Consider the following 21194-nt stretch of genomic DNA (forward strand, 5'->3'; position numbering starts at 1 on the left):
CCTTCTCCTCCTCCTCCTCCTTCTCCTTCTTTCTTCTTATTTATTTATTTTATTTTATTTTATTTTTTATATGTAAGTACATTGTAGCTGTCTTCAGACACTCCAGAAGAGGGAGTCAGATCTCGTTACGGATGGTTGTGAGCCACCATATGGTTGCTGGGATTTGAACGCTGGACCTTCGGAAGAGCAGTCGGGTGCTCTAACCCACTGAGCCATCTCACCAGCCCCTTCTTATTTATTTATTTATTTATTTCTCCAGACACACCAGAAGAGGGCATTGGATCCCATTACAGATGGTTGTGAGCCACCATGTGGTTGCTGGGAATTGAACTCAGGACCTTTGAAAGAGCAGTCAGTGCTCTTAACCACTGAGCCATCTCTCCAGCCCAATAAATCTTAAAAAAGAGAAGAAAAAACAGACAGCCCAATTTGCATCTCCGAAGGATGAACACGGGAAGAAAAGGGCACGGTGTCTGAGGTACAGAAGTTGTCTTGGCCCATTTTCTGTTACTTTAACATAAGACCTGGGACTGGATAGTTGTAAAGAGCAGAAATGTATTGGTTCCCATTCCTGGAATCTCGGAAATCTATGTTCAGGGTGCTCATGTGTTGTGGGGTGTCTGCAGGTATTACTATGGCACAGAACCAAACCTTAAAGGTACCAAACCTCGGTACAGTCAGATTTGGTCAATGAGACTGCATCGCAACTGCTAGAGGTTCTGATCCTACGGTTTGATTTCTTACACATTTAAACATCATAAAACTTTGGGAGGAAAAAAACCCTCTCCACATGACAGTTCTCACAACAAAGTTTCGGGGTGGCTGTGTCAAAACTCCCTTGTAAAATAACCCCCCTGGAGCAAAGTACCTGAGACCTTTATCATAAGAGTGAGTTCTGCCTGCCGGGTGGTAGCGCATGCCTTTAATCCCAGCACTCGGGAGGCAGAGGAGGCGGATTTCTGAGTTCGAGGCCAGCCTGGTCTACAGAGTGAGTTCCAGGACAGCCAGGGCTACACAGAGAAACCCTGTCTCAAAAAACATAATAAACAAATAAATGTATATATGAAGCCGGGGGGTGGTGGCACATGCCTTTAATCCCAGCACTTGGGAGGCAGAGGCAGGTGGATTTCTGAGTTCGAGGTCAGCCTGGTCTACAAAGTGAGTTCCAGGACAGCCAGGGCTACACAGAGAAACCCTGCCTCAAAAAACCAAAAAAAAAAAAAAAAAAGTATATATGATGCCAATGAGGTTCCAGCAGGAAGATGGGCTTGCCTAGATGAACCAACCACCCCCTGGCTAGTTCAAGGCTTGTCTCATAGAGAGTTTGAAGTCAGCCTGGGCTACAGGAGACCCTGTCAAAATAAAGCAAGGTAGATAGCAAGGAATGTAGCTCCAATTGCTTGCCTAGGCCCTGGGTACCAACCATCCTTAGCATTACACATGCAAGGAAGAAAGGAAATGAAGTGAGGGAAGGAAGCAAGGGGAAAAGAGGAACTGAAAGGGGAAGGGGGAAGGGAGGAGGCAAAACAACCTTTGTCCCTTGGAATGGTTCAGACTCTGTCCTGTGAGTAGAGTACCAACGGGGTTAAGTTTTGTCCCCGTTCAGAGCTCTGAGTCACCCAGAGGAAGCGGGTGTCAAAATAACTTCCAAATCTGAATTTTCTGCCAGGGTAGAGAAAGAATGGAATCAGAGAGTGAGTGCTGTTGACTTAGTCTTAGTGAAGCAGTGTGGCTCTCCTTTGAGTCAAAGTGCTGGCAGGTGTCTAGGACACATGCTGGGACAGGGGACTAGGGGCTGAAGCATGCTGGGACAGGGGACTAGGGGCTGAAGCATGCTGGGACATGGAACTAGGGACCAAGGAGTCAAGGGCTGCTTGCACCAGGGCTGACGGGGAGTTAGCAACCACTAGAGCTGGAACTGTAATGAATGGGGACGGCTCCTCCTCAACCCATCTTGGGGGGTGGGGAGTGGTGCTAGAGACCCACGCATCTTCTGGCCAGGTGCAGGGGGCTTCAGGTCTTTTTTTATTAGTTCCCCCACAAAGCCCCATCACTCTCACCACTAACTCATAAGACATCATGTGCACATAGAATAGGCCTTAATTTTTTTTGTTTTTTAGTGTTCTCCAAGGCCAGAGGTGTAAGGCAGATGGTGCTGCAGTTACAGGGGTTGTGAGCTGCCCAACACAGGTCCTGGACACTAAACTTAGGTCCTCAGCAAAAGCTGTCAATTCTGTTAACCACTGAGTCATCTCTCCAGCCCGCCTTCCCTAAGCTTTTATATGAATAAAGAAAAGATGCTCTCATCCCAGCAGACACAGGTGGACCTCAGACTGAATCTAGGGGGTAGGGGAGTAGGGTTGCTGCCCTGACTCAGTCCTCTGCCAGAACCTGCTGCCTCAGTGGTTATGGTGTTTCTTGAGCTGGAACCAGGTGGCTCCATCTATGACTGACCGGAAAGGGAAGTAGATTTTTAAAAATCCAAGTGTTTGGACTTTGCTTTCTTAAGAACAAAATAACCTTCTGTTAGAACACCGGCCTGTACCTTTAGGCCTGATCCCATAGCCTGGATCAGGACACAAATCCATGCAGCTCTCTTTGAGACAGAGTTAGGAAGCAGTCAGTGCTGGGACTGGACAGCTCTTCTTCATGTTCCCTGTCACATGAGCTACACTGAACTACATGATGTGACATGAAAGATCCCAACACCCCTAAGAGGTTATAAAACAAACAAACAAACAAACAAACAAACAAACCTTCCTTTTGTTCTGGGGATTAACCTGAGACTTTCTTAGGGGATTCTGTCTGGAGTGTTTTCTCTAAGCAACCTCTGCTGCCCACTCATGTTTCTCATGATGCCTCTCTCTCTCTCTCTCTCTCTCTCTCCCCCCTCCCCCCTCTCCCTCTCTCTTCTCTCTCCCTCTCTCTCCTCTCTCCCTCTCCCTCTCCCTCTCTCTCATCTCTCTCCCTCTCCCTCTCTCTCTCCTCTCTTCCTCTCCTCTCCTCTCCATGCTAAGTTGCTTGGATTGTCACATATTATATTGTTTCTGTCTAGTGCTCTCCGTCCCACCTCATAGCATCAGGACCATGAGCTGTTTTATTGATAAAGTTCAGTCTGCAGGGGACTTGCGCATTGGCATTGGCTTTCCTTTGAGGACCAAGCTATTGCTGCTGTTTCACTTGGTTTGTTTGTTTGTTTGTTTGTTTGTTGTTCTTGGTTTTTTTTTGTTTGTTTGGGTTTTTTGGGGGTTTTGTTGTTGTTGTTGTTTTGTTTTTCGAGACAGGGTTTCTCTGTGTAGCCCTGGCTGTCCTGGAACTCACTTTGTAGACCAGGCTGGCCTCGAACTCAGAAATCCGCCTGCCTCTGCATCTGCCTCCCGAGTGCTGGGATTAAAGGTGTGCGCCACCACGTCCGGCTTTTACTTGTTTTTTTTTAACAGTGGCTCTTAAAAGGACTCCCCAGTATGTGTGTGACTCCTACAACTGTAATTACAACTGTAATTTCTGCAATACCCATCACGCTATGGGGAAAAACAAAAAAGCTTGTTGGGGTGAAGCTGACAAAAGAATCAGATATGGTGGCCCATGCCTATAATCCCAGCATCTGGGAGTCTGCGGCATGGATTTAGAGGTAGCCTGGGCAGCAGCTAGGAGCTGAATACTCCCCAGGGACATTTCCCATTCCCCGTCCCCCAAGCCTAGAACCTGATCTCTGTATAGAAAGCAAACACCTGCTGACAACATCCTCATGGACGTGGAGAGAAAGCAGCCCTCAGGTGCAAGTGACCTTTGGTCACATGTGGCCTCCGATCTGGGGATCAAGTCCACAGAGAACTTAATCCAGGAAGAGATGATGAATGACGGCACCAGGGTTGAATCTACAAGAGCTGATATCTAACCTGGAAGATGAAAGCCACAGGCAAGTTGCCCTTCTGCACTCATCCATGAGACACTTCGTTCACTGGCTCATTTGATAAGTATTCAGTAAGCAGCCTCTTCGTGCCAGACACTGCTGGGTGCAGGAGAAACAATAACACACAGCTGACAGTTTAGGGAGAGATGTAGGCTTTGCATTGATTCATACAGCTACGTATAAAATGATAGCGGCTGTGTTCCTGGTTGGGATGCTGCTCTAAAGATCTTGAACTCATAGGAAGGTGACACTAAAGGTCTTAGAGCACAGAAGTGAAATGATCATAAAATAATTGTTAGGGCGCCTACAGAGATGGGCCCACAGCTAAGAGCATTGGCTCCTCTTCCAGAGGACCTGGGTTCAATTTCTAGCACCCACCTGATGGCTTATATATATAACTATCTGTAACCCCACTCCCTGTTGGACCTGCTGCCCTCTTCTGGCCTCCATAGGCACTAGTCACACCTGCAGGCAAAACACTCCTACATATAAAATAAATTTGGTAGCCAGGCGTGGTGGCATACGCCTTTAATCCCAGTGCTTGGGAGGCAGAGGCAGGCAGATTTCTGAGTTCAAGGCCAGCCTGGTCTACAGAGTGAGTTCCAGGACAGCCAGGGCTATACAGAGAAATCCTGTCTTGAAAAAACAAAACAAAACAAAACAAACAAGCAAACAAAAACAAAAAACAAAACAAACAAATAAATTTGGGGGTTCTTTGTTTGAGACAAGGTCTCTCAACATAGCTCTGACTTGTTCTGAAACTCACTATATAAACCAGGCTGGCCTCAAATTCAAGAGATCCAACTGCCTCTGCCTCCCAGGTGCTGGGATTAAAGGAATGTGCCACTGTCGCCTGGCCTTCACTCTATCTTTGAGCTCCTGGAGGGTAGAAAACTGATTTGGCTCACCTGGGATCCCCAGATGGCCCAATATGTGGCACATAAATATTTGCTCAATCAAAAGTTGAGAAAATTCTGCCTCCTTGTGCTCTATCAACAGTGTAGACCGTCTCCACCTGGCTCTGTCTTCTCTGGCTACTGGCCAGAACCCTGGGAGCACGTGCTCTGATCCTCTGGACATTCTCATTCTTTCTCTGAAGGCCTTGCCAACCTTTACTGCTGAATCTTTCATAAAGCCTAACTCAAGGGGCTCAGCGGTTAAGAGGTCCTGAGTTCAATTTCCAGCAACCACGTGGTTGCTCACAACCATCTGTAATAGGGTCTGGTGCCCTCTTCTGGTGTGTCTGAAGACAGCAACAGTGTACTCATATACATAAAATACATAAATCTTAAAAAAAAAAAAAACCTGACTCAAAAAAAAAACCTTTCTCTTATGCATCCCCCTTCTCTCTAAAGCTCCTAAGATGTTTAACTTGAGCTGGGCAGTTAATCCCAACACTCAGGAGGCAGAGGCAGGCGGATTTCTGAGTTCGAGGTCAGCCTGGTCTACAAAGTGAGTTCTAGGACAGCCAGGGCTACACAGAGAAACCCTGTCTCGGAAAAGAAAGAAAGAAAGAAAGGAAGGAAGGAAGGAAGGAAGGAAGGAAGGAAGGAAGGAAGGAAAGAAAGAAAGAAAGAAAGAAAGATGTTTAAATTGTATGCCTTATTCCAATTTTTCTCTCAAATTATAATAAAATGGTCCTTAAAGATTCTCTGTATAGCTCTAGCTGTCCTGGAACTCACTCTGTACACCAGGATGGCCTCAAACTCTGAAATCCACCTGCCTTTTCCTCCCAAGTGCTGAGATTAACAAATCTCTCTCTTTCTCTCTCTCTCTCTCTTTTACCAGATATTAGGCAAACATTTATTTTTTTAATTAGGTATTTTCTTCATTTACATTTCAAATGCTATCCCAAAAGTCCCCCATACCCTCCCCCACACACACTCCCCTACCCACCCACTCCCACTTCTTGGCCCTGGTGTTCCCCTGTACTGAGGCATATAAAGTTTGCAAGACCAAGGGGCCTCTCTTCCCAATGATGGCTGACTAGTCCATCTTCTGCTACATATGCAGCTAGAGACACGAGCTCCAGGGGTTAGTTCATATTGTTGTTCCACCTATAGGGTTGCAGACCCCTTTAGCTCTTTGGGTACTTTCTCTAGCTCCTTCATTGGGGGCCCTGTGTTCCATCCAATAGCTGACTGTGAGCATCCATTTCTGTGTTTGCCAGGCACTGGCATAGCCTCACAAGAGACAGCTATATCAGGGTCCTTTCAGCAAAATCTTGCTGGCGTATGCAATGGTGTCAGCATTTGGAGGCTGATTATGGGATGGATCCCCGGGTGTGGCAGTCTCTAGGTGGCAAATCTCTCTTTTTATTGGGGGATTCTGTAAGCTGACTTCAAACTCAAGAGCCTCCAACCTCAGGAAGTGTTGCCAGGATAGGTCTGCACCAACACGCCTTACTAAAAATAACTAGCCAATGGTTAAATTTAGGACGTTCAGCTTATACCAAGATATGTATATATTCTATCTAAGCAGGGGTTTCGAAGATGGCATCTCCTTAATGAGCCCACAGTGTGAAAGGTTACAGGGCAAACAGCAATAGTACAGGTTTGTAATCCCAGCTACCCAAGAAGATGAGAGCAGGGCCTGGAGAATGGCTGTGGTTAAGAAAGCTTACTGGGGCTGGAGAGTTGGCTCAGCAGTTAAGAACACTGTCTGCTCTTCCAGGCATCCCGAGTTCAATTCTCAGCATCACATGGTGGCTCACAACCATCTATAATTGTGTCTGATGCCCTCTTCTGTCATGAAGGCGTATGTGCAAATAAAGCACTCATATATAGAAATAAATCTTTTAAATCTTTTTTTTTTTTTAAATTTTAAAATAAATCTTGACAGTCATCCAGAGGACCCGAGTTCAGTTTCCATCACCCACCATGTCAGATGGTTCCAGGTGCAGGGGACCTGACGCCCTCTTCTGGAAAGCTTAGGTATCCACACATACATAGCATGCACTCACACACAGAAGCACGGATAAAAGTAAGTAAAAGAAAGTTAAAAGCCAGCCTGGGCAGTACAGGGAGCCTGTAACAAAAGAAGGAAAAAGGAACCTCAGAAATTCTGATCTTGGCCCAAGCCCAAGCCCATACTAGACAAATGATCTTCTACTAAACTACAGCCACAATACACATGCACATATACATAATACTTACATACATAGCACATACATACATGTACACATATACACACACAAATGCACGCATGTACATATATATACACAAACACACACCAGTACACCTACATATACACACATGTACATGCATACACAAAATACATATATACACAAACATGCATATGCATATACAATATATACCACATACATATAGATATATACATACACTACACCTATACACACATACACTTATACAAATGCCACTATAACCACACACAGATAAACACATATACACATACATGCATACACATATATATACATATATACACACCCCTACACACATATGCACATATACTTACACCTATGCACACATGCACACACACACCTATACCCACCTACACACATTTAATGGTTTGAAATAACCTTTGTCAAATGTGTGAGACATGGTGCACACTTGGAAGACAAAGGACAACTCTCAGGAGCTGGTACTTGAGGCCTCCTCCACAGGAGCGTCCTCCTTGCCACAGGAGTGCTGGGATTGCAGATGTGCCATTGCGTTTGGCCTTTTGTGTGTTCAGGGTTTAGAGCTCAGGTCGGCAGGCTTGCCCCTCATGTGCTCTACCCAATGACCATTAAACAACTGAGCACACAGGACTGCGGGGATGGCTCAGGGGTTAAGAGGGCATGTTGCTCTTGCTGATCACCTGAGTTAGCATTACAGAATGGACACGGACACGGCCAAGGGACAGCTGCCTATAACACATTTAGGGACCCCCCAAGACCTCCTCTGGCTTTGGAGGCACCTAAACTCATGTGCACGTACCCACATACTTTCTAGAAAACTAAACACATGCTCTAGTGCTCGATCAGCTTTTAGACGAAGGTGTATGACTCATATAATGACTGGTTGAAATCACGGGAGACTGAGAGGGAGACAAAACTGGGGGCAAGACAGCAGGACATCTTTGGATCTTTTTAACTGTGGCCATGTATGGCCATGAGGTTTCTTTTGTTTGTTTTCTTTTTTTTTTCTTCAAGACAGGGTTTCCCTGTGCAGCCTTGACTGTCCTAGAACTCACACTGTAGACCAAGCTGGCCTCAAATTCACAGAGATCCACCTGCCTCCACCTCCCAAGTGTTGGGGTTAAAGGCGTGTGCCAACCCCTCCCCCAGGTAGGGTTTCTTTCTTTGAAAACATGAACATGTTATCTATGCCCTGGATACAAGCCTGTGTGTGCGTATGAACATGTGTGCTGGAGTGTGTGCTTGTGTGTGTGTGTGTAGAGGACAACTTGTAGGAGTTGTGATGGAGCAGCCTGACTCCACCTTAAGTTCTGAAGCCATCTTATCATACTACCAAAATAAGTCCATTCCTCTTTTCTATAAAACTTAATTTGACCAGGTCTTGACCAACTTTCTGAATTTCGACAGGTTCCACACCCTATACCCTGATTTCAGTCTGATAGACGTTCTGCCAAATAATGCTGAAATGTTCGACCAAGTGCCTACATAACCCTTGAAAATGTCCATATTCTTGCAGTTTTGGGGGTTATATAAACCTCACCTCTTGTGTTCGATGCTGTTTTCTCATTTTGTATTTGTTTTGTTTTTTCGAGACAGGGTTTCTCTGTGTAGCCTTGGCTGTCCTGGAACTCACTCTGTAGACCAGGCTGGCCTCGAACTCAGAAATCCTCCTGCCTCTGCCTCCTAAATGCTGGGATTAAAGGTCTGTGCCACCACTGCCCGGCGATGCTGTTTTCTCAAAACCCCAGTTTAGCGAGATAGCCATCTCTGACAAAATTAAGCTTGCTTAATTTGACCAAAAATTGTTTAATCATTTCTACTCATCTTCAGTGGGATTAACAGTTGAGCCTCTCCTTCCACCATCACGCAGGTATTTATTTATGAATACAATATCACTATCTTCAGACACACCAGAAGAGGACAGCAGATCCCATTATAGATGGTTGTGATCCACCATGTGGTTGCTGGGAATTGAACTCGGGAGTTCTGGAAGAGCAGAAAACTAGCAGTTTGGCGGGAAAAGGGGGCTAGCGAGCGGCGGAAGTGATGTAGGGTTGCATGCGACGGAGATGGGGTGTGTGTGAAGAATGCTTGAGGATGGCCCCGGAAGTATCGTTTTGATTGGTTGTTTTCTTGAATACTGTCCTATCGGAAATTTGCCCTCAGTAAAGATGGCCGCGCATGCTTCCATTCCTTCTTGGGGCCGGGTGTTTTTCCTAAGCTTGGCCTTGATACCGAAAAAAAAAGGAGGGGACTCATGAGTTCTGATTGGCTGAAGGTAAATGTGTCCAGGGCGCTGATTGGCTGTCCCTTCGCGGGAAGGAGTTTGTGGCGCCAGTGCAAAGTAGCCAGAAGGCTGCCACGCCAGAGCGGCACAGAGTTCCCAAGTGTTCTTAGTTTTCGTGTCCGAGCGTCTTGGGCCGCTCTCTCCGGAGAACTGCGACCAGGATGTGGAATAGTAATGGCGGGCGTGGGGAGAGTCACGCGAGGGTGTTGGGAGTGGGCGAGTCTGGCGCAGGAAGGCCGGGACGGAGCGAGAGGCCCGAGGCGGGCTCGGCGGCGTTCGCGGGGTGGCAGGGGGATTGTCGCGGCTGGGGCGGTGGGGACAGCGGTCGCCAGGTATAGAGATGGGGAGCGCAGCGCAGACTCTGACGACGGTCGTTCCCCGCAGGCGGATTCGAAAGCTTCAGCAGCTCCACCTATGGCGGAGCAGGCGGCTACACGCAGTCCCCCGGTGGCTTCGGGTCGCCCACACCGTCGCAGGCGGAGAAGAAATCGGTACGTAGACTGACGGCTCCGTTCTCATTTGTGTCCTGGCCAGGAGGGAACGTGTTTTCGTGCGGGAGGGTGGCACACCCCAAGGTGTCAGAAGCTGTCCGTTACCTACCTTGTCTTTTGTATGGTCAAGTGGGGAACAGGGTTTTTATTATTTTATTGTTTGGCAAGCCTGCAGTGGTTCGCCCGGCCTCCATTTTCCTGGCCCTACCACTCGAAAGTATGCTTTAGTAGAGTTTAATATCGCTGTCCCCAGGGCACAAAAATCCCTGAAGAACAAGAGTCCACTGTGTTCAGAACAGGTTTGGGGTTGTTTCCTGTTGGTAACTGACAGGAAGGACACGCTAAGCCTTAATCTGCTGGGCTTTTTCTGCCTCGTACATATTCATTGTATGACCAAGTGTTTTGGAGGTGTTTGTAGCTCTGGCTGGCCTGGAACTCAGAGATCCACCTGCCTGTACACTGTAGTTGTCTTCAGACACACCAGAAGAGGGCATCAGATACCACTACAGATGGTTGTGAGCCACCGTATGGTTGCTGGGAATTGAACTCAGGACCTCTGGAAGAGCAGTCAGTGCTCTTAACCGCTGAGCCATCTCTCCAGCCCAAAAAGATCCTTTCTTAAAAAACAAACAAACTACATTGCTCGTAGGTGGCTTGAGAGGCAAGTGTCTTTGCTAGATGCTCCTCTGCCCACTCCATCTGACTCTCCTGTTAAGATGCCCAAAGATGAGCAGCTTGACGAAACTCACCAGGTTTTCTGCAGAGACTGCCATCTGGTTGCCAGAATATCTCCTAAAAGAAGCTATACTTCTAACTTCTTCCATTTTATCAAGAAACCTAGAGCATCTTCGTAGTCCTTTTTCTGCTTGTCATTTCTCAAGCCTTTTCACAAGGCCCTGTTGTCTCCGTGGTGTCCTGAACACTGCTCTTGCTATGTCTGGGATGTGCTCTTTCTACCCCTACCTCTCTGAGACAGTTGTTTTCTTGTTGTTGTTTTGTTTTGGGTGTCTGTGTGTGTGTGTGTGTGTGTGTGTGTGTGTGTGTGTGTATCCTTGGCTGTCCTGGAACTCACTCTATAGACCAGGCTGGCCTTGAACTCAAGAAGTCCACCTGCCTCTGCCTCCTGGGTGCTGAGATTAAAACCATTTGCCACCACTGCCTAGCCCTGGGATGCGTTCTTTTTTTTTTTTTTTTTTTTTTTTTTTTAAGATTTATTTATTTATTATATGTAAGTTCACTGCAGCTGTCTTCAGACACTCCAGAAGAGGGCATCAGATCTTGTTACAGATGGTTGTGAGCCACCATGTGGTTGCTGGGATTTGAACTCCGGACCTTCGGAAGAGCAGTCGGGTGCTCTTACCCACTGAGCCATCTCACCAGCCCCCACCTGGGATGCGTTCTAAAGACAGGCTATCCTATGTTGTCCTGACTCTAGTCTGACCTTTTCTTTGTGAACCCACAATAGGATACAAACATATATTCACCTGGAGGTCTAGCATCAGATCCCTGTGGGCTTGAATTCAAAAGTGTGGCATTCGCCGTGTATAGTAGCACACACTCTGAATCCTAGCACTTAGGAGGGAGAGGAAGATGAAACAAATGTTAACTTTCTGGCCCTGTTTTCTGTCTCTTTTTAAAGTAAGGAGAACTTGGTTTTGCAATTCCAGGAGTGTGGTATATTCAAGTGCTTGGCACATGGAAATATTAAATGAGTGATTGTTACTCTCTTGGGTTGACTGTGCGTACTTTTTCTTTTCAGAGAGTCCGAGCCCAGCATATTGTGCCCTGTACCATATCCCAGCTGCTTTCTGCTACTCTGACTGATGAAGTGTTCAGAATTGGAGATGTCGAGATTTCACAGGTCTGTAAGATTTTGTGGAAGAACCGTTTAGAGATAGGAAATATGAGGGGTGGGAAGATGTCTGCGCAAGCGTGAGGCCCAGTATCAGATCCGTATGCATGTACAAGGCCAGGCTCGCTTCCCCTGGGTCCTGTAACTACGAAGCTCAGAGACGGGAGGGTCCTAGGGCCTTGCTGGCTCCAGGTTCAGTGAGAGACTCTGTCTCAAGGGAATAAAAGCAATAGTGCTAGACCTGGACAGCCAATGTCCTCCAGCAAGGGCATTGCTCATCTGTCTGCTCATTTGTGCATACCCTTCACGCATATGCAAAGAAAAAGGAGTAAGACTTGCTTAATCGAAAAGTATGTAGCAAGTGACGTGCTCTGTGGGTGAAAGTGCTTGGGCCTTTAGCACAAGTCTGATTACCTGAGTTCAGCCTCCATATTCTACATTAGAAAAAGAACCAGCTCCCTAAAATAGCCTCTGACCCCTGGGCCATGGCACACATACACACAATGGTAAAATAACAATATTTTTGTGGAAAGTATTTTTTGTTTGTTTGTTTGTTTATTTATTTATTTTTCGAGACAGGGTTTCTCTGTATAGCCCTGGCTGTCCTGGAACTCACTCTGTAGACCAGGCTGGCCTTGAACTCAGAAATCCGCCTGCCTCTGCCTCCCAAGTGCTGGGATCAAAGGTGTGCGCCACCACCGCCCGGTGGAAAGTACTTTTTAAAGCTGGGCAGTGGTGGCTGACACCTTTAACCCCACCAATGCGAGGCAGAGGCAAGTGGACCTCTGAGTTCAAGGCCAGCCTGATCTATTATAGTTCCAGGACAGCCCGGCCTGCACAGTGAAACCGTATCTCCAAATAAACCAACAAACAAAAAGTAATTTTAAAAAAGAATATGAAGGTATTCTCCCTTGGAGCCTCTGTTACTTGTAGGAGTTGTTTCTCAGTTTTCCTGAATGAATATGATCTGTTCAGATAAATAAAAGTAAGTTTTAGACTGAACATGGCAGCTCACACCTATAATCTTGGCACCCAGGAGGCAGGCAGGAGGATTAATTACCACAAGTATGAGGCCAGTCCGGCCCATGAAACAAGTGAGACTATCTCAAAAAAAAAAGTTTATAAATTATTTGTGTGTATATGTGCATCTTGCTTTGATCCCCAGGGAAATCAGACTGTGTTTATTTCTTCCTCTATCCTAGGTCACTATTGTGGGGATAATCAGACATGCGGAGAAGGCTCCAACCAACATTGTTTACAAGATAGACGATATGACAGCTCCGCCCATGGATGTTCGTCAGTGGGTTGACACGGATGTGAGTGTCTTCTCTTGGGTCGAGGTGGGGCGACTTTGGGCTTTGGATGTTGAGCTCTTTCAGTTTTAGCCTGTTACAGGTTTCTCTGTATAAACATTCATAAGCAAGATACCGAGGGTAAAACCCATAAAGCGAGAGCTTAACTGATTTGACCACAAAAAATGTAAAACCACCCAAAATACTGTGTAGGAGAGTAGAAAGTAAATTCTCTTAAGATCAGTTTTTCTCTTGGTCACTGCTATCCCCAGTACCTAGAATGGTGCCCATCCCACAGTGGGCCTTGGATAGATACTGTTTAAATGAACGGGAAGCTTACTGGGACATATTCAATCACTTTACTAGAAAACTCTGCGAAGTGAAAACAAGAGGCTTCACCTTAGAGAAATGGACAAGGCCCGGGCAGTGGTGGTGCACACCTGTAATCCCAGCATTTGGGAGGCAGAGGCAGGTGGATTTCTGAGTTGGAGGCCAGCCTGGTCTACAGAGTGAGTTCCAGGACAGCCAGGAACCAAGGATATCTACCAAGATCATGTTTAAGGGTTTTGACCAGGTAGGCTGGAGGAATAACTCAGCAGTTAAGAACATTGGTTGCTCTTCCAGAGAATTCCCAGTATCCACACGGCAGCTCACAGCTATCTGTAACTCCAGTTTTAGTGGATTTGACATCCTCTTCTGGCCTCCATTGGCACCAAGAACACACCTAGCACACAGATACACTCCTATACCTTTAACACATAAAATTAATGTGCAAAGAAGTATTGACCAGGGACTAATAAGATGGCTCAGCTGGTGAACTTTTTTTTTTTTTTTTTAAAGATTTATTTACTTATGTATATGAGAACTCTGTAGCTGTACAGGTGGTTGTGAGCCATTATGTGGTTGCTGAGAATTGAACTCAGGACCTCTGCTTGCTCCGGCCCTGCTCCAGCCCAGCTTGCTCTGACCCAAAGATTTATTATTATATGTAAGTACACTGTCACTGTCTTCAGAAACACCAGAAGAGGGCATCGGATCTCATTACAAATAGTTGTGAGCCACCATGTGGTTTCTGGGAATTGAACTCAGGACCTTCGGAAGAGCAGTCTGTGTTCTTACCCACTGAGCCATCACTCCAGCTCTCAGCTGGTGAACTTAATGATCATCTATGTGATAGGAGGAAGCCAACTTCCCACGCCTTCTGACCTCCATTCACTCACTGAGGGGCACACGTACAAAATGCAGGGGGAAATGATTAAATACTGTTGACCAGCCTGGAGTGCTTGGATCATGTGTGTTATATTGGCAATCGGGAAGCTAATTCAGAAGGATTTTGCTATAAGTTCTAGACCATTCTGAGTTACATAGTTCCAAGACACGTAGATTGCATTTAGAAGACCCTCTATCTGCCTCTCTCTCTCCCTTTTTTTTAAAGATTTATTTATTATATGTAAGTACACTGTAGCTGTCTTCAGATGCACCAGAAGAGGGCGTCAGATCTCATTACGGGTGGTTGTGAGCCACCATGTGGTTGCTGGGATTTGAACTCAGGACCTTTGGAAGAGCAGTCAGTGCTCTTACCCGCTGAGCCATCTCGCCAGCCCTGTCTCTCTCTCTTGTTTGTCTCTCTCACACCTTAAGGGAGGACAAAACAAAAACAAACAAAAAAAAAACACTAACAAAATTACAGGCAGTTCTATCTCCGGCACCAAATAAGTTGTGTGTGACCCTTGCAGGGCTGTACTCCAGTCCTTGGTAGATAGAAACAGGAAGAAGCCCAAAGTCGTCCTTGGCTGTATATTAAGTTTGAAGCTAAGCCTGCGTTACGTGAGACCCTATCAAAAAATTAAAAGTAAAGAAAAAGAACCAGTGATGTGTTTCTATTTTATCTGTCAGGATGCCAGTGGTGAGAACGCCGTGGTTCCTCCCGAAACATACGTGAAAGTCGCTGGTCACCTCAGGTCTTTCCAGGTAAAGTCAAATAAAATGGTAGCTTCAGAGCTGGGGAGATGGTGGAGATGAAGACGTGAGGTTCACCAGATTTGTAACCTCAGCACGCCGATGGAGAGAGAGGCGGAGCAGCCCCTGGAGCTCACAGGCACGCTGCCTTGACACACACATTGGTGAACAAGAAGAGAACCTGTCTCGTGACGTGTGGGGTGGTGGTGTGCCCCCTTAACCCCAGCACGAGGGAGGCAGGGGCAGGCAGATAATCTGTGAGTTCAAGGCCAGCCTAGTCTATAGAGTGAATTGTAAGATAGAGCGAGTTGCACGACTGCTGGGCTATTAAACAAGTTCTGTCTGGAAAAACAAAAAAATAATAAAAAAATTTCTGAATTTATGTCTTCATAAGAAGAATGGGTAATTATCCTTAATAATCAAGTCTGCATATTAAATGAGAAGATATTTTGTTCTCTTCATTGAGAGGAAGTATCTAGGTTCTATCTTAAAATAGACATTAAAGCCATGTGTGGTGGCACATAGGTGTTTTCCTTTATCCCCAGGACACAGAGGCAGATAAATAGCTGAGTTTGAGCACACTCTATAATCTACATAGTGAGTTCCAAACAACCAGGGCTACATAGTGAGACCCTGTCTCAAAAAGGCTGATCAGTTCTAGGTCAGCCTGTTGTACAAGGTATGCTCCAGGATAGCTAAAGATAGTGAAACCTTGCCTCACAAAAGAAAATTAAGTAGAGCTAAGAGATTGCCCACTGGGTAGCTAACACGTGCCATGCAAATGTCAGGGACCTGTGTTATTGAGTTCCAATCCTCAGGAGCTGTGTAAAAGCCAGATGACTCTCCAGAGCCTCTGTAATGCACCCTGAGGAGTTGGGAGGCAGTCAGGAGAATCTCTAGAAGCTTTGGGGCTACCTAGTTGGTTGGGTGTATATACTAGAAAGACAACCTGTTTGAGGTAGGAAGTGAGAACCAACACACCAAGTCTACCCTCTTGACTTCCCTTGCATACAGTGGTACATGTGCCCACATTCATATTCACATTTTTAAGTCTAACAGGCGTTTTGCCCAGAAAGTCACTTGAATATGTTTGCCTTTTACTTATATTTTCCTCTTACTTATAATAGAACAAAAAGAGCTTGGTGGCCTTTAAGATCATTCCTCTGGAAGACATGAATGAGTTCACCGCACACATCCTGGAAGTGGTCAATTCACACATGATGCTCAGCAAGCCCAACAGCCAGGTGAGCAGCTGCAACTGACTCCTCCCTTTCTGGGAAACCAAACTTAACATTCATATTTCCGTGTCTGTGTGTGGTGTGTGAGGGATCCCCTGCAGGTAGGGCTACAAGCTGTGTGCCACCTGCAGCCAAACTCAGGAAGAGCTCAAAGAGCTCCCACTGCTGAGCCATCTTCAGCCATCACGTGGTCCTCAGCACATTTTCTCCCCGAGCTTCGCCACTGTCCTTTAGTCTAAGTGAAACACTCATGTTTCTCAGAGTTTCCAGTTGTTTCTCACCCAATACCAAGATAGCTGACCAAAAGTTTCAAAGCCAAACAGCATTTTGCGTCCAACCTGTACGCCATAAAAACATCTCAACAACAGACATCTAATGGGTGTTTGACTGGATGGCCTAATAGGATAGAGTTTGTCCTCTGTGTGGTCGCACTGTGTTAAACCTCACAGGCCGTGTGACCCTGTTATTCAGTTCAGTGGGTACAAGACTTAGCGGATGTCCTGTTCATCAGCACTGCAGAGAGGAAGGCTTCTGAGAAGGTGCAGTGGGAGTGAGTGGGAGCCAGAGAAGCCTGGAGGGGCCACTGGGGAGCAGTGGGCAGCATTGTCTGCTGCTAAGAGGTCAGATGTTGTGGTGACCAAAAGGCTGGAGCAGCCAGGGACTAGAGACGTTGGTAGAACTCAATTCAGAGGATTTGAGATAATCCAGCTAGTGGTAGGCAGAGAAGGAGTGACCTAAAAGAGGGTGAAGCATCTGTGCCTTTCTCGGTCTTATCCATAGTGGGCAAGCCCTCTGCCAGGGATCTGTACTCACAGGCAAGCCTGGGCCCTTTTCTCTCTCAACAGGGTTTCACGATAATAAATGCTCACTTGAGCGAGCCCAGGGAAGCCGCTGTAGCTGGCATGTGAAGTCGTAGTGCCAGAGCCTCCTTTCCGGGGACAGGGAATGCATGCCTCGGGGTTAGTTAACGCTCCTTACGAGGTTTCATTGTTAGAGTTTTCCTATATCAGTCGTTACTAGGGAAACTGATTAAATTGTTTGCTGCTGTTTATTAGTAAGTTAGGTGGAGTAGGGTTGATGTGGTGGCTTTTCTAATGTTCTGATCTTGTTCTTAATTCAGGCCTCTGCAGGGAGACCATCGATGAGCAACCCAGGAATGAGTGAGCCGGGGAACTTCAGCGGGAATAACTTCATGCCAGCAAATGGCCTCACTGTGGTCCAAAACCAGGTAAGCTGCCTGCTTACCCTGCAGAGCACGGGCAGTCTGATAGTTTGTTTCTTCCCAAATGATGGGAGGTTATCTTGCAGCCTGCTTCACACCAACACCCCTCCTTTTTAACTTGTGTGTGCTTGCCTGCTTGTACAGATGGATATGTGTATGTCCACAATGCCCGATACCAGTAGAGGATAGAGAGGGTGGAAACCCAGGGTCTCCTGAGCCATCTTTCCAGCTCCTCTTTGTTTATCGTAAGTAAGCTGATGCAGAGTAGTTGGTTGCTAAAGTCTTTTTACTCTGAACTGTCAGGTGCTGAATTTGATCAAGGCTTGCCCAAGACCTGAAGGCCTGAACTTCCAGGACCTCAGGAGCCAGCTCCAGCATATGCCTGTTCCCTCAATCAAGTGAGTCTTGTTGTCCGTGGCCTTGGATCTGTCCACAACCTTCTGCTGGTGGGGAGTGGAAAAGGTGAAGCCGGATCTATCATCTCAGCACTTGAAAGATAGAAGCAGGAGGATTGGGAGTTCAGAGCCAACCTGGGCTGCCTGAGACTCACTCACACAGGAGTCAGCTGCTGGGAAGAAAACAGAAAAGCACTCACAGGTGGCGCTGTTGCACCGCTTACTGATTTGTTGGGACCTGAAGGCATCAGGCAGCCCTTCTTACTCCAGACTCCTGATTCCATTGCAGTGAACTGAGATGGGTGTGTGTGTGTGTGTGTGTGTGTGTGTGTGTGTGTGTGTGTGTGTGTGTGTGTTCAAGGCCAGCCGAGTTTACATAGCGAGTTCCAGGACAGCTCTGACTACATAGAGACCAAGACCCTGTCTCAAACAAGCAAACCCATTTACTAACTATATGCCGAGATGGAGTAAATGCCCAGGCCAGTTCCCCATTTTATGCTGTGAAATGGTGGTCGATAACGCCCATCTCAAAGTCATTGTGTTGAGGTAGCTACACTGTAAATGGCTCGTACTAGACATCTTCCTGTCTCTGAGGACCTAAGGATTTGGAGGAGTCTCTTTCTGGCTTACCTTTCCCTTCCCGCCACTCTACTGCCCATAGGCAAAGCAAACGGCATCTCAGTGTGTGATTCTGGGGCCTGAATCCAGGGAAGGGAGCTGTAAGACCCCTGTGCACATCTCATGTGCGAGCTGACTGTAGCTTCAGGATCTTACGTCAACTTAGATTGGCATCTAAGTGAAGCCTTGTTTTATTTTGGAATTTGAGTCCGGGATCCAAGGCAGCCCTGGTAGCTCTGGTCTGCATGGATAACCTCAACCCTTGGGTTGTATCGACATTTCTCTACGAGAGACTTCCATGAACAAAGTGACTGAGGAATTCACAGCTAAGAGAAGTACACAAACAAGTGATGTTTGCTCATTTAGCTATGTTCAAAAGGCGCTGGTTTTAATGTGGGGATCCCCCCCCCTTTTTTTTTCCTTTCAGGCAAGCAGTGGATTTTCTGTGCAACGAGGGCCACATTTACTCTACTGTGGACGACGATCACTTTAAGTCTACAGATGCAGAGTGACTGGAGTTTCCTGGGTGCCTGGAATCTGTCCAGCTGGGCCTGTGTTCCTCTGTCGGCCCCAGCTCTGCGGGCTTTGGCCAGAGGCTTCTAGGACAGAACTTTGCTGTAGAAGGTCTCACTCAGCTGAAGTCCTTTTGGAACTTAGTGCTCTCTGTTTTGTTGCTTGTTGTTTAGAGGTTCAGAGGGAGATAGACAGTTGAGAAGGAAGTAAACCAGGACTGGATTTCTTGTAAGAAATTCCAATAAGCTAGTCAGGACTCCAGGATGGGTGGTCGGAATTGAAAGAGGAACACTGCCAAGATGTCAGGGCAGGGCTTCAGCTTGCTTGAGAGCGACTGTTCTCCAAGGCTTCGTGTTGAGGACAAGCACTGCTAGGGCCAAGGGCCAAAGAAGAACCTACCACCCTCTGCCAGTTTGCGCTGCCCTCTGGGTCTGCGGGGTTACTTTCGGAATTGCACTTTCCTTCCCTTGTCTTGCCCGCCGTGGGAAGGAGGTTTAAGTGAGCCTGAGGTTCTGACCTGGAGGCCTCGTGCGGCTGAGAGAAAGAAATGTTATTGCGTGGTCTGTAATATAAGTGTTCATATGTTTGATAAAACAGTTCGATTGTAATAGCTTCTGAAATGTTGGTTTTATTTTTAGCGCTTACTTACTGTGTGAGTGTGGAAGTCAGAGGACAGCTTGGTGGAGTCTGCTTTCTCTTTGTACAGTGTACAGAGTCACCTTCTATCGTGTATTCCAGGGGTTCAACTCTGGTCATCAGGCTTATTGGGGGGTTGTGGGTGTGCATAGCATGTGCCATGGCCACCGCAGATTGTGACTAGACCTTGAGCTGGGGCTACAGCTCACAGTAGTAAAGCACTTGCCTGCCATCCACAAAACTGTCGCCCCTGGCCGTGCTGATTTGTGCCTTTAATGTTGGTGCTGACTGTGATCTTGAGCTGTCTGCGGTGAGACTTCACAACAGCTGTCCTTGAAGGAGAAGAAAAATGCTCACAGATGTCAAAGGTCTTGAATGGAAACTAATTTGGGAGTGGAGTTCATGATGTGGAACATGCAAATAAGAACTGCCTGCTTCTAATTGAGCTCCCACCCTGAATGATAATGGTAAGCACTTGGCTGTTTACTAGACAGGCTAGTTCCTTCTGAGCAGCCACACCTCTAGGTAAGGCTCAGCTAACCAGTTATGTTATTAGTTATGGATCTATTCTTAGATAACGGAAATGACTGAGAAAAAAACAAAACATGTTCCAGTATGGGTTGTATGACAGGGTACTTTCACAGGTTCCTGGTTTCCTCTAGTTACCAGGTAAGCAAAGTTGTGGTTTTGTGCGGAATTCCATAGAATTCAAATCACGATTTAGGCAGAGGCAGGTAGATCTCAGCTCTGAGGCCAATGTGGTCTATATACCAGATTCTAGGCAACCAGGATTACATAGTGAGACCTTGTCTCCGGGGGTGGGGGGATGGGGGGCAGGGAGACCCAAAGAGATGACTCGGGTTAAGAGCTCCTGCTGCTCTTCCAGGGGGGCTGAGTTCAGTTCCAAGCACCCACGTCAGGCAGCTCACAACTGTAACTCCAGTTCTAGAGGTTCCAATGACTCAGGCACTTGCTTGAACACACACAAGTTGTTAAATGCCTTTATTGGATACCAAACCGAACCATTCAGGAACGCTGACACAGGTATCTCCCTCAAACGTATCACTGAGATAAGGCCACCCACTGAACTCAGAACTTGCTGCTTCAGTTAGACCAGCTGCCCAGTGACCCCGAGATGTGCCTGTTTCAGGCCCCCAGCTCCCAGGGTTAGGGTTACAGGTGTGTATCACAAGGCCTGGCTATTAAAGGTGCTCGGTCCCCACTCAGGTCATCATCCTTACACAGCAAGCACTGCCCAGTGGATAACTCCCTGGTCTCTGCTTTAAACACAGCTTCCAAGCTAAAAAATCGCTTACGCTGGGCAGTGGTGGCGCACCCCTTTAATCCCAGAACTTGGGAGGCAGAGGCAGGCAGATTTCTGAGTTTGAGGACAGCCTGGTCTACAGAGTGAGTTCCAGGACAGCCAGAGCTATACAGAGAAACCCTGTCTCAAAAAAACAAACAAACAAACAAAAAATTGCTTCCTTTCTCTACACTGAGGCAACTTGACTACTCAAAAATCCTTTATTTTTATGTGTATGAGCATTTTGCCTAGTGTATGTGCATATTTTTTTTTAAAGATCTATTTATTGTTATATGTGAGTAGCTGTCCTCAGACACACCAGAAGAGGGCGTCAGA

At 46.7% G+C, this 21194-nt stretch overlaps 1 protein-coding gene across 1 annotated transcript; it reads left to right on the forward strand.

Moving 5' to 3' along the window:
- The first annotated feature begins 9403 nt into the window (after positions 1-9403).
- Rpa2 (replication protein A2) lies at positions 9404-19790 on the forward strand. Its single transcript, NM_011284.3, has 9 exons — positions 9404-9510; positions 9724-9830; positions 11590-11691; positions 12885-12998; positions 14871-14945; positions 16061-16177; positions 17292-17399; positions 17697-17791; positions 18834-19790. Exons 1-9 carry the CDS (start codon positions 9501-9503, stop codon positions 18916-18918), a joined length of 813 nt encoding a protein of 270 aa, NP_035414.3. The 5' UTR covers positions 9404-9500; the 3' UTR covers positions 18919-19790.
- Positions 19791-21194: the final 1404 nt, after the last annotated feature.

Source organism: Mus musculus, chromosome 4 (assembly GCF_000001635.26).
Source record: "Mus musculus strain C57BL/6J chromosome 4, GRCm38.p6 C57BL/6J".
NCBI lineage: Eukaryota > Metazoa > Chordata > Mammalia > Rodentia > Muridae > Mus > Mus musculus.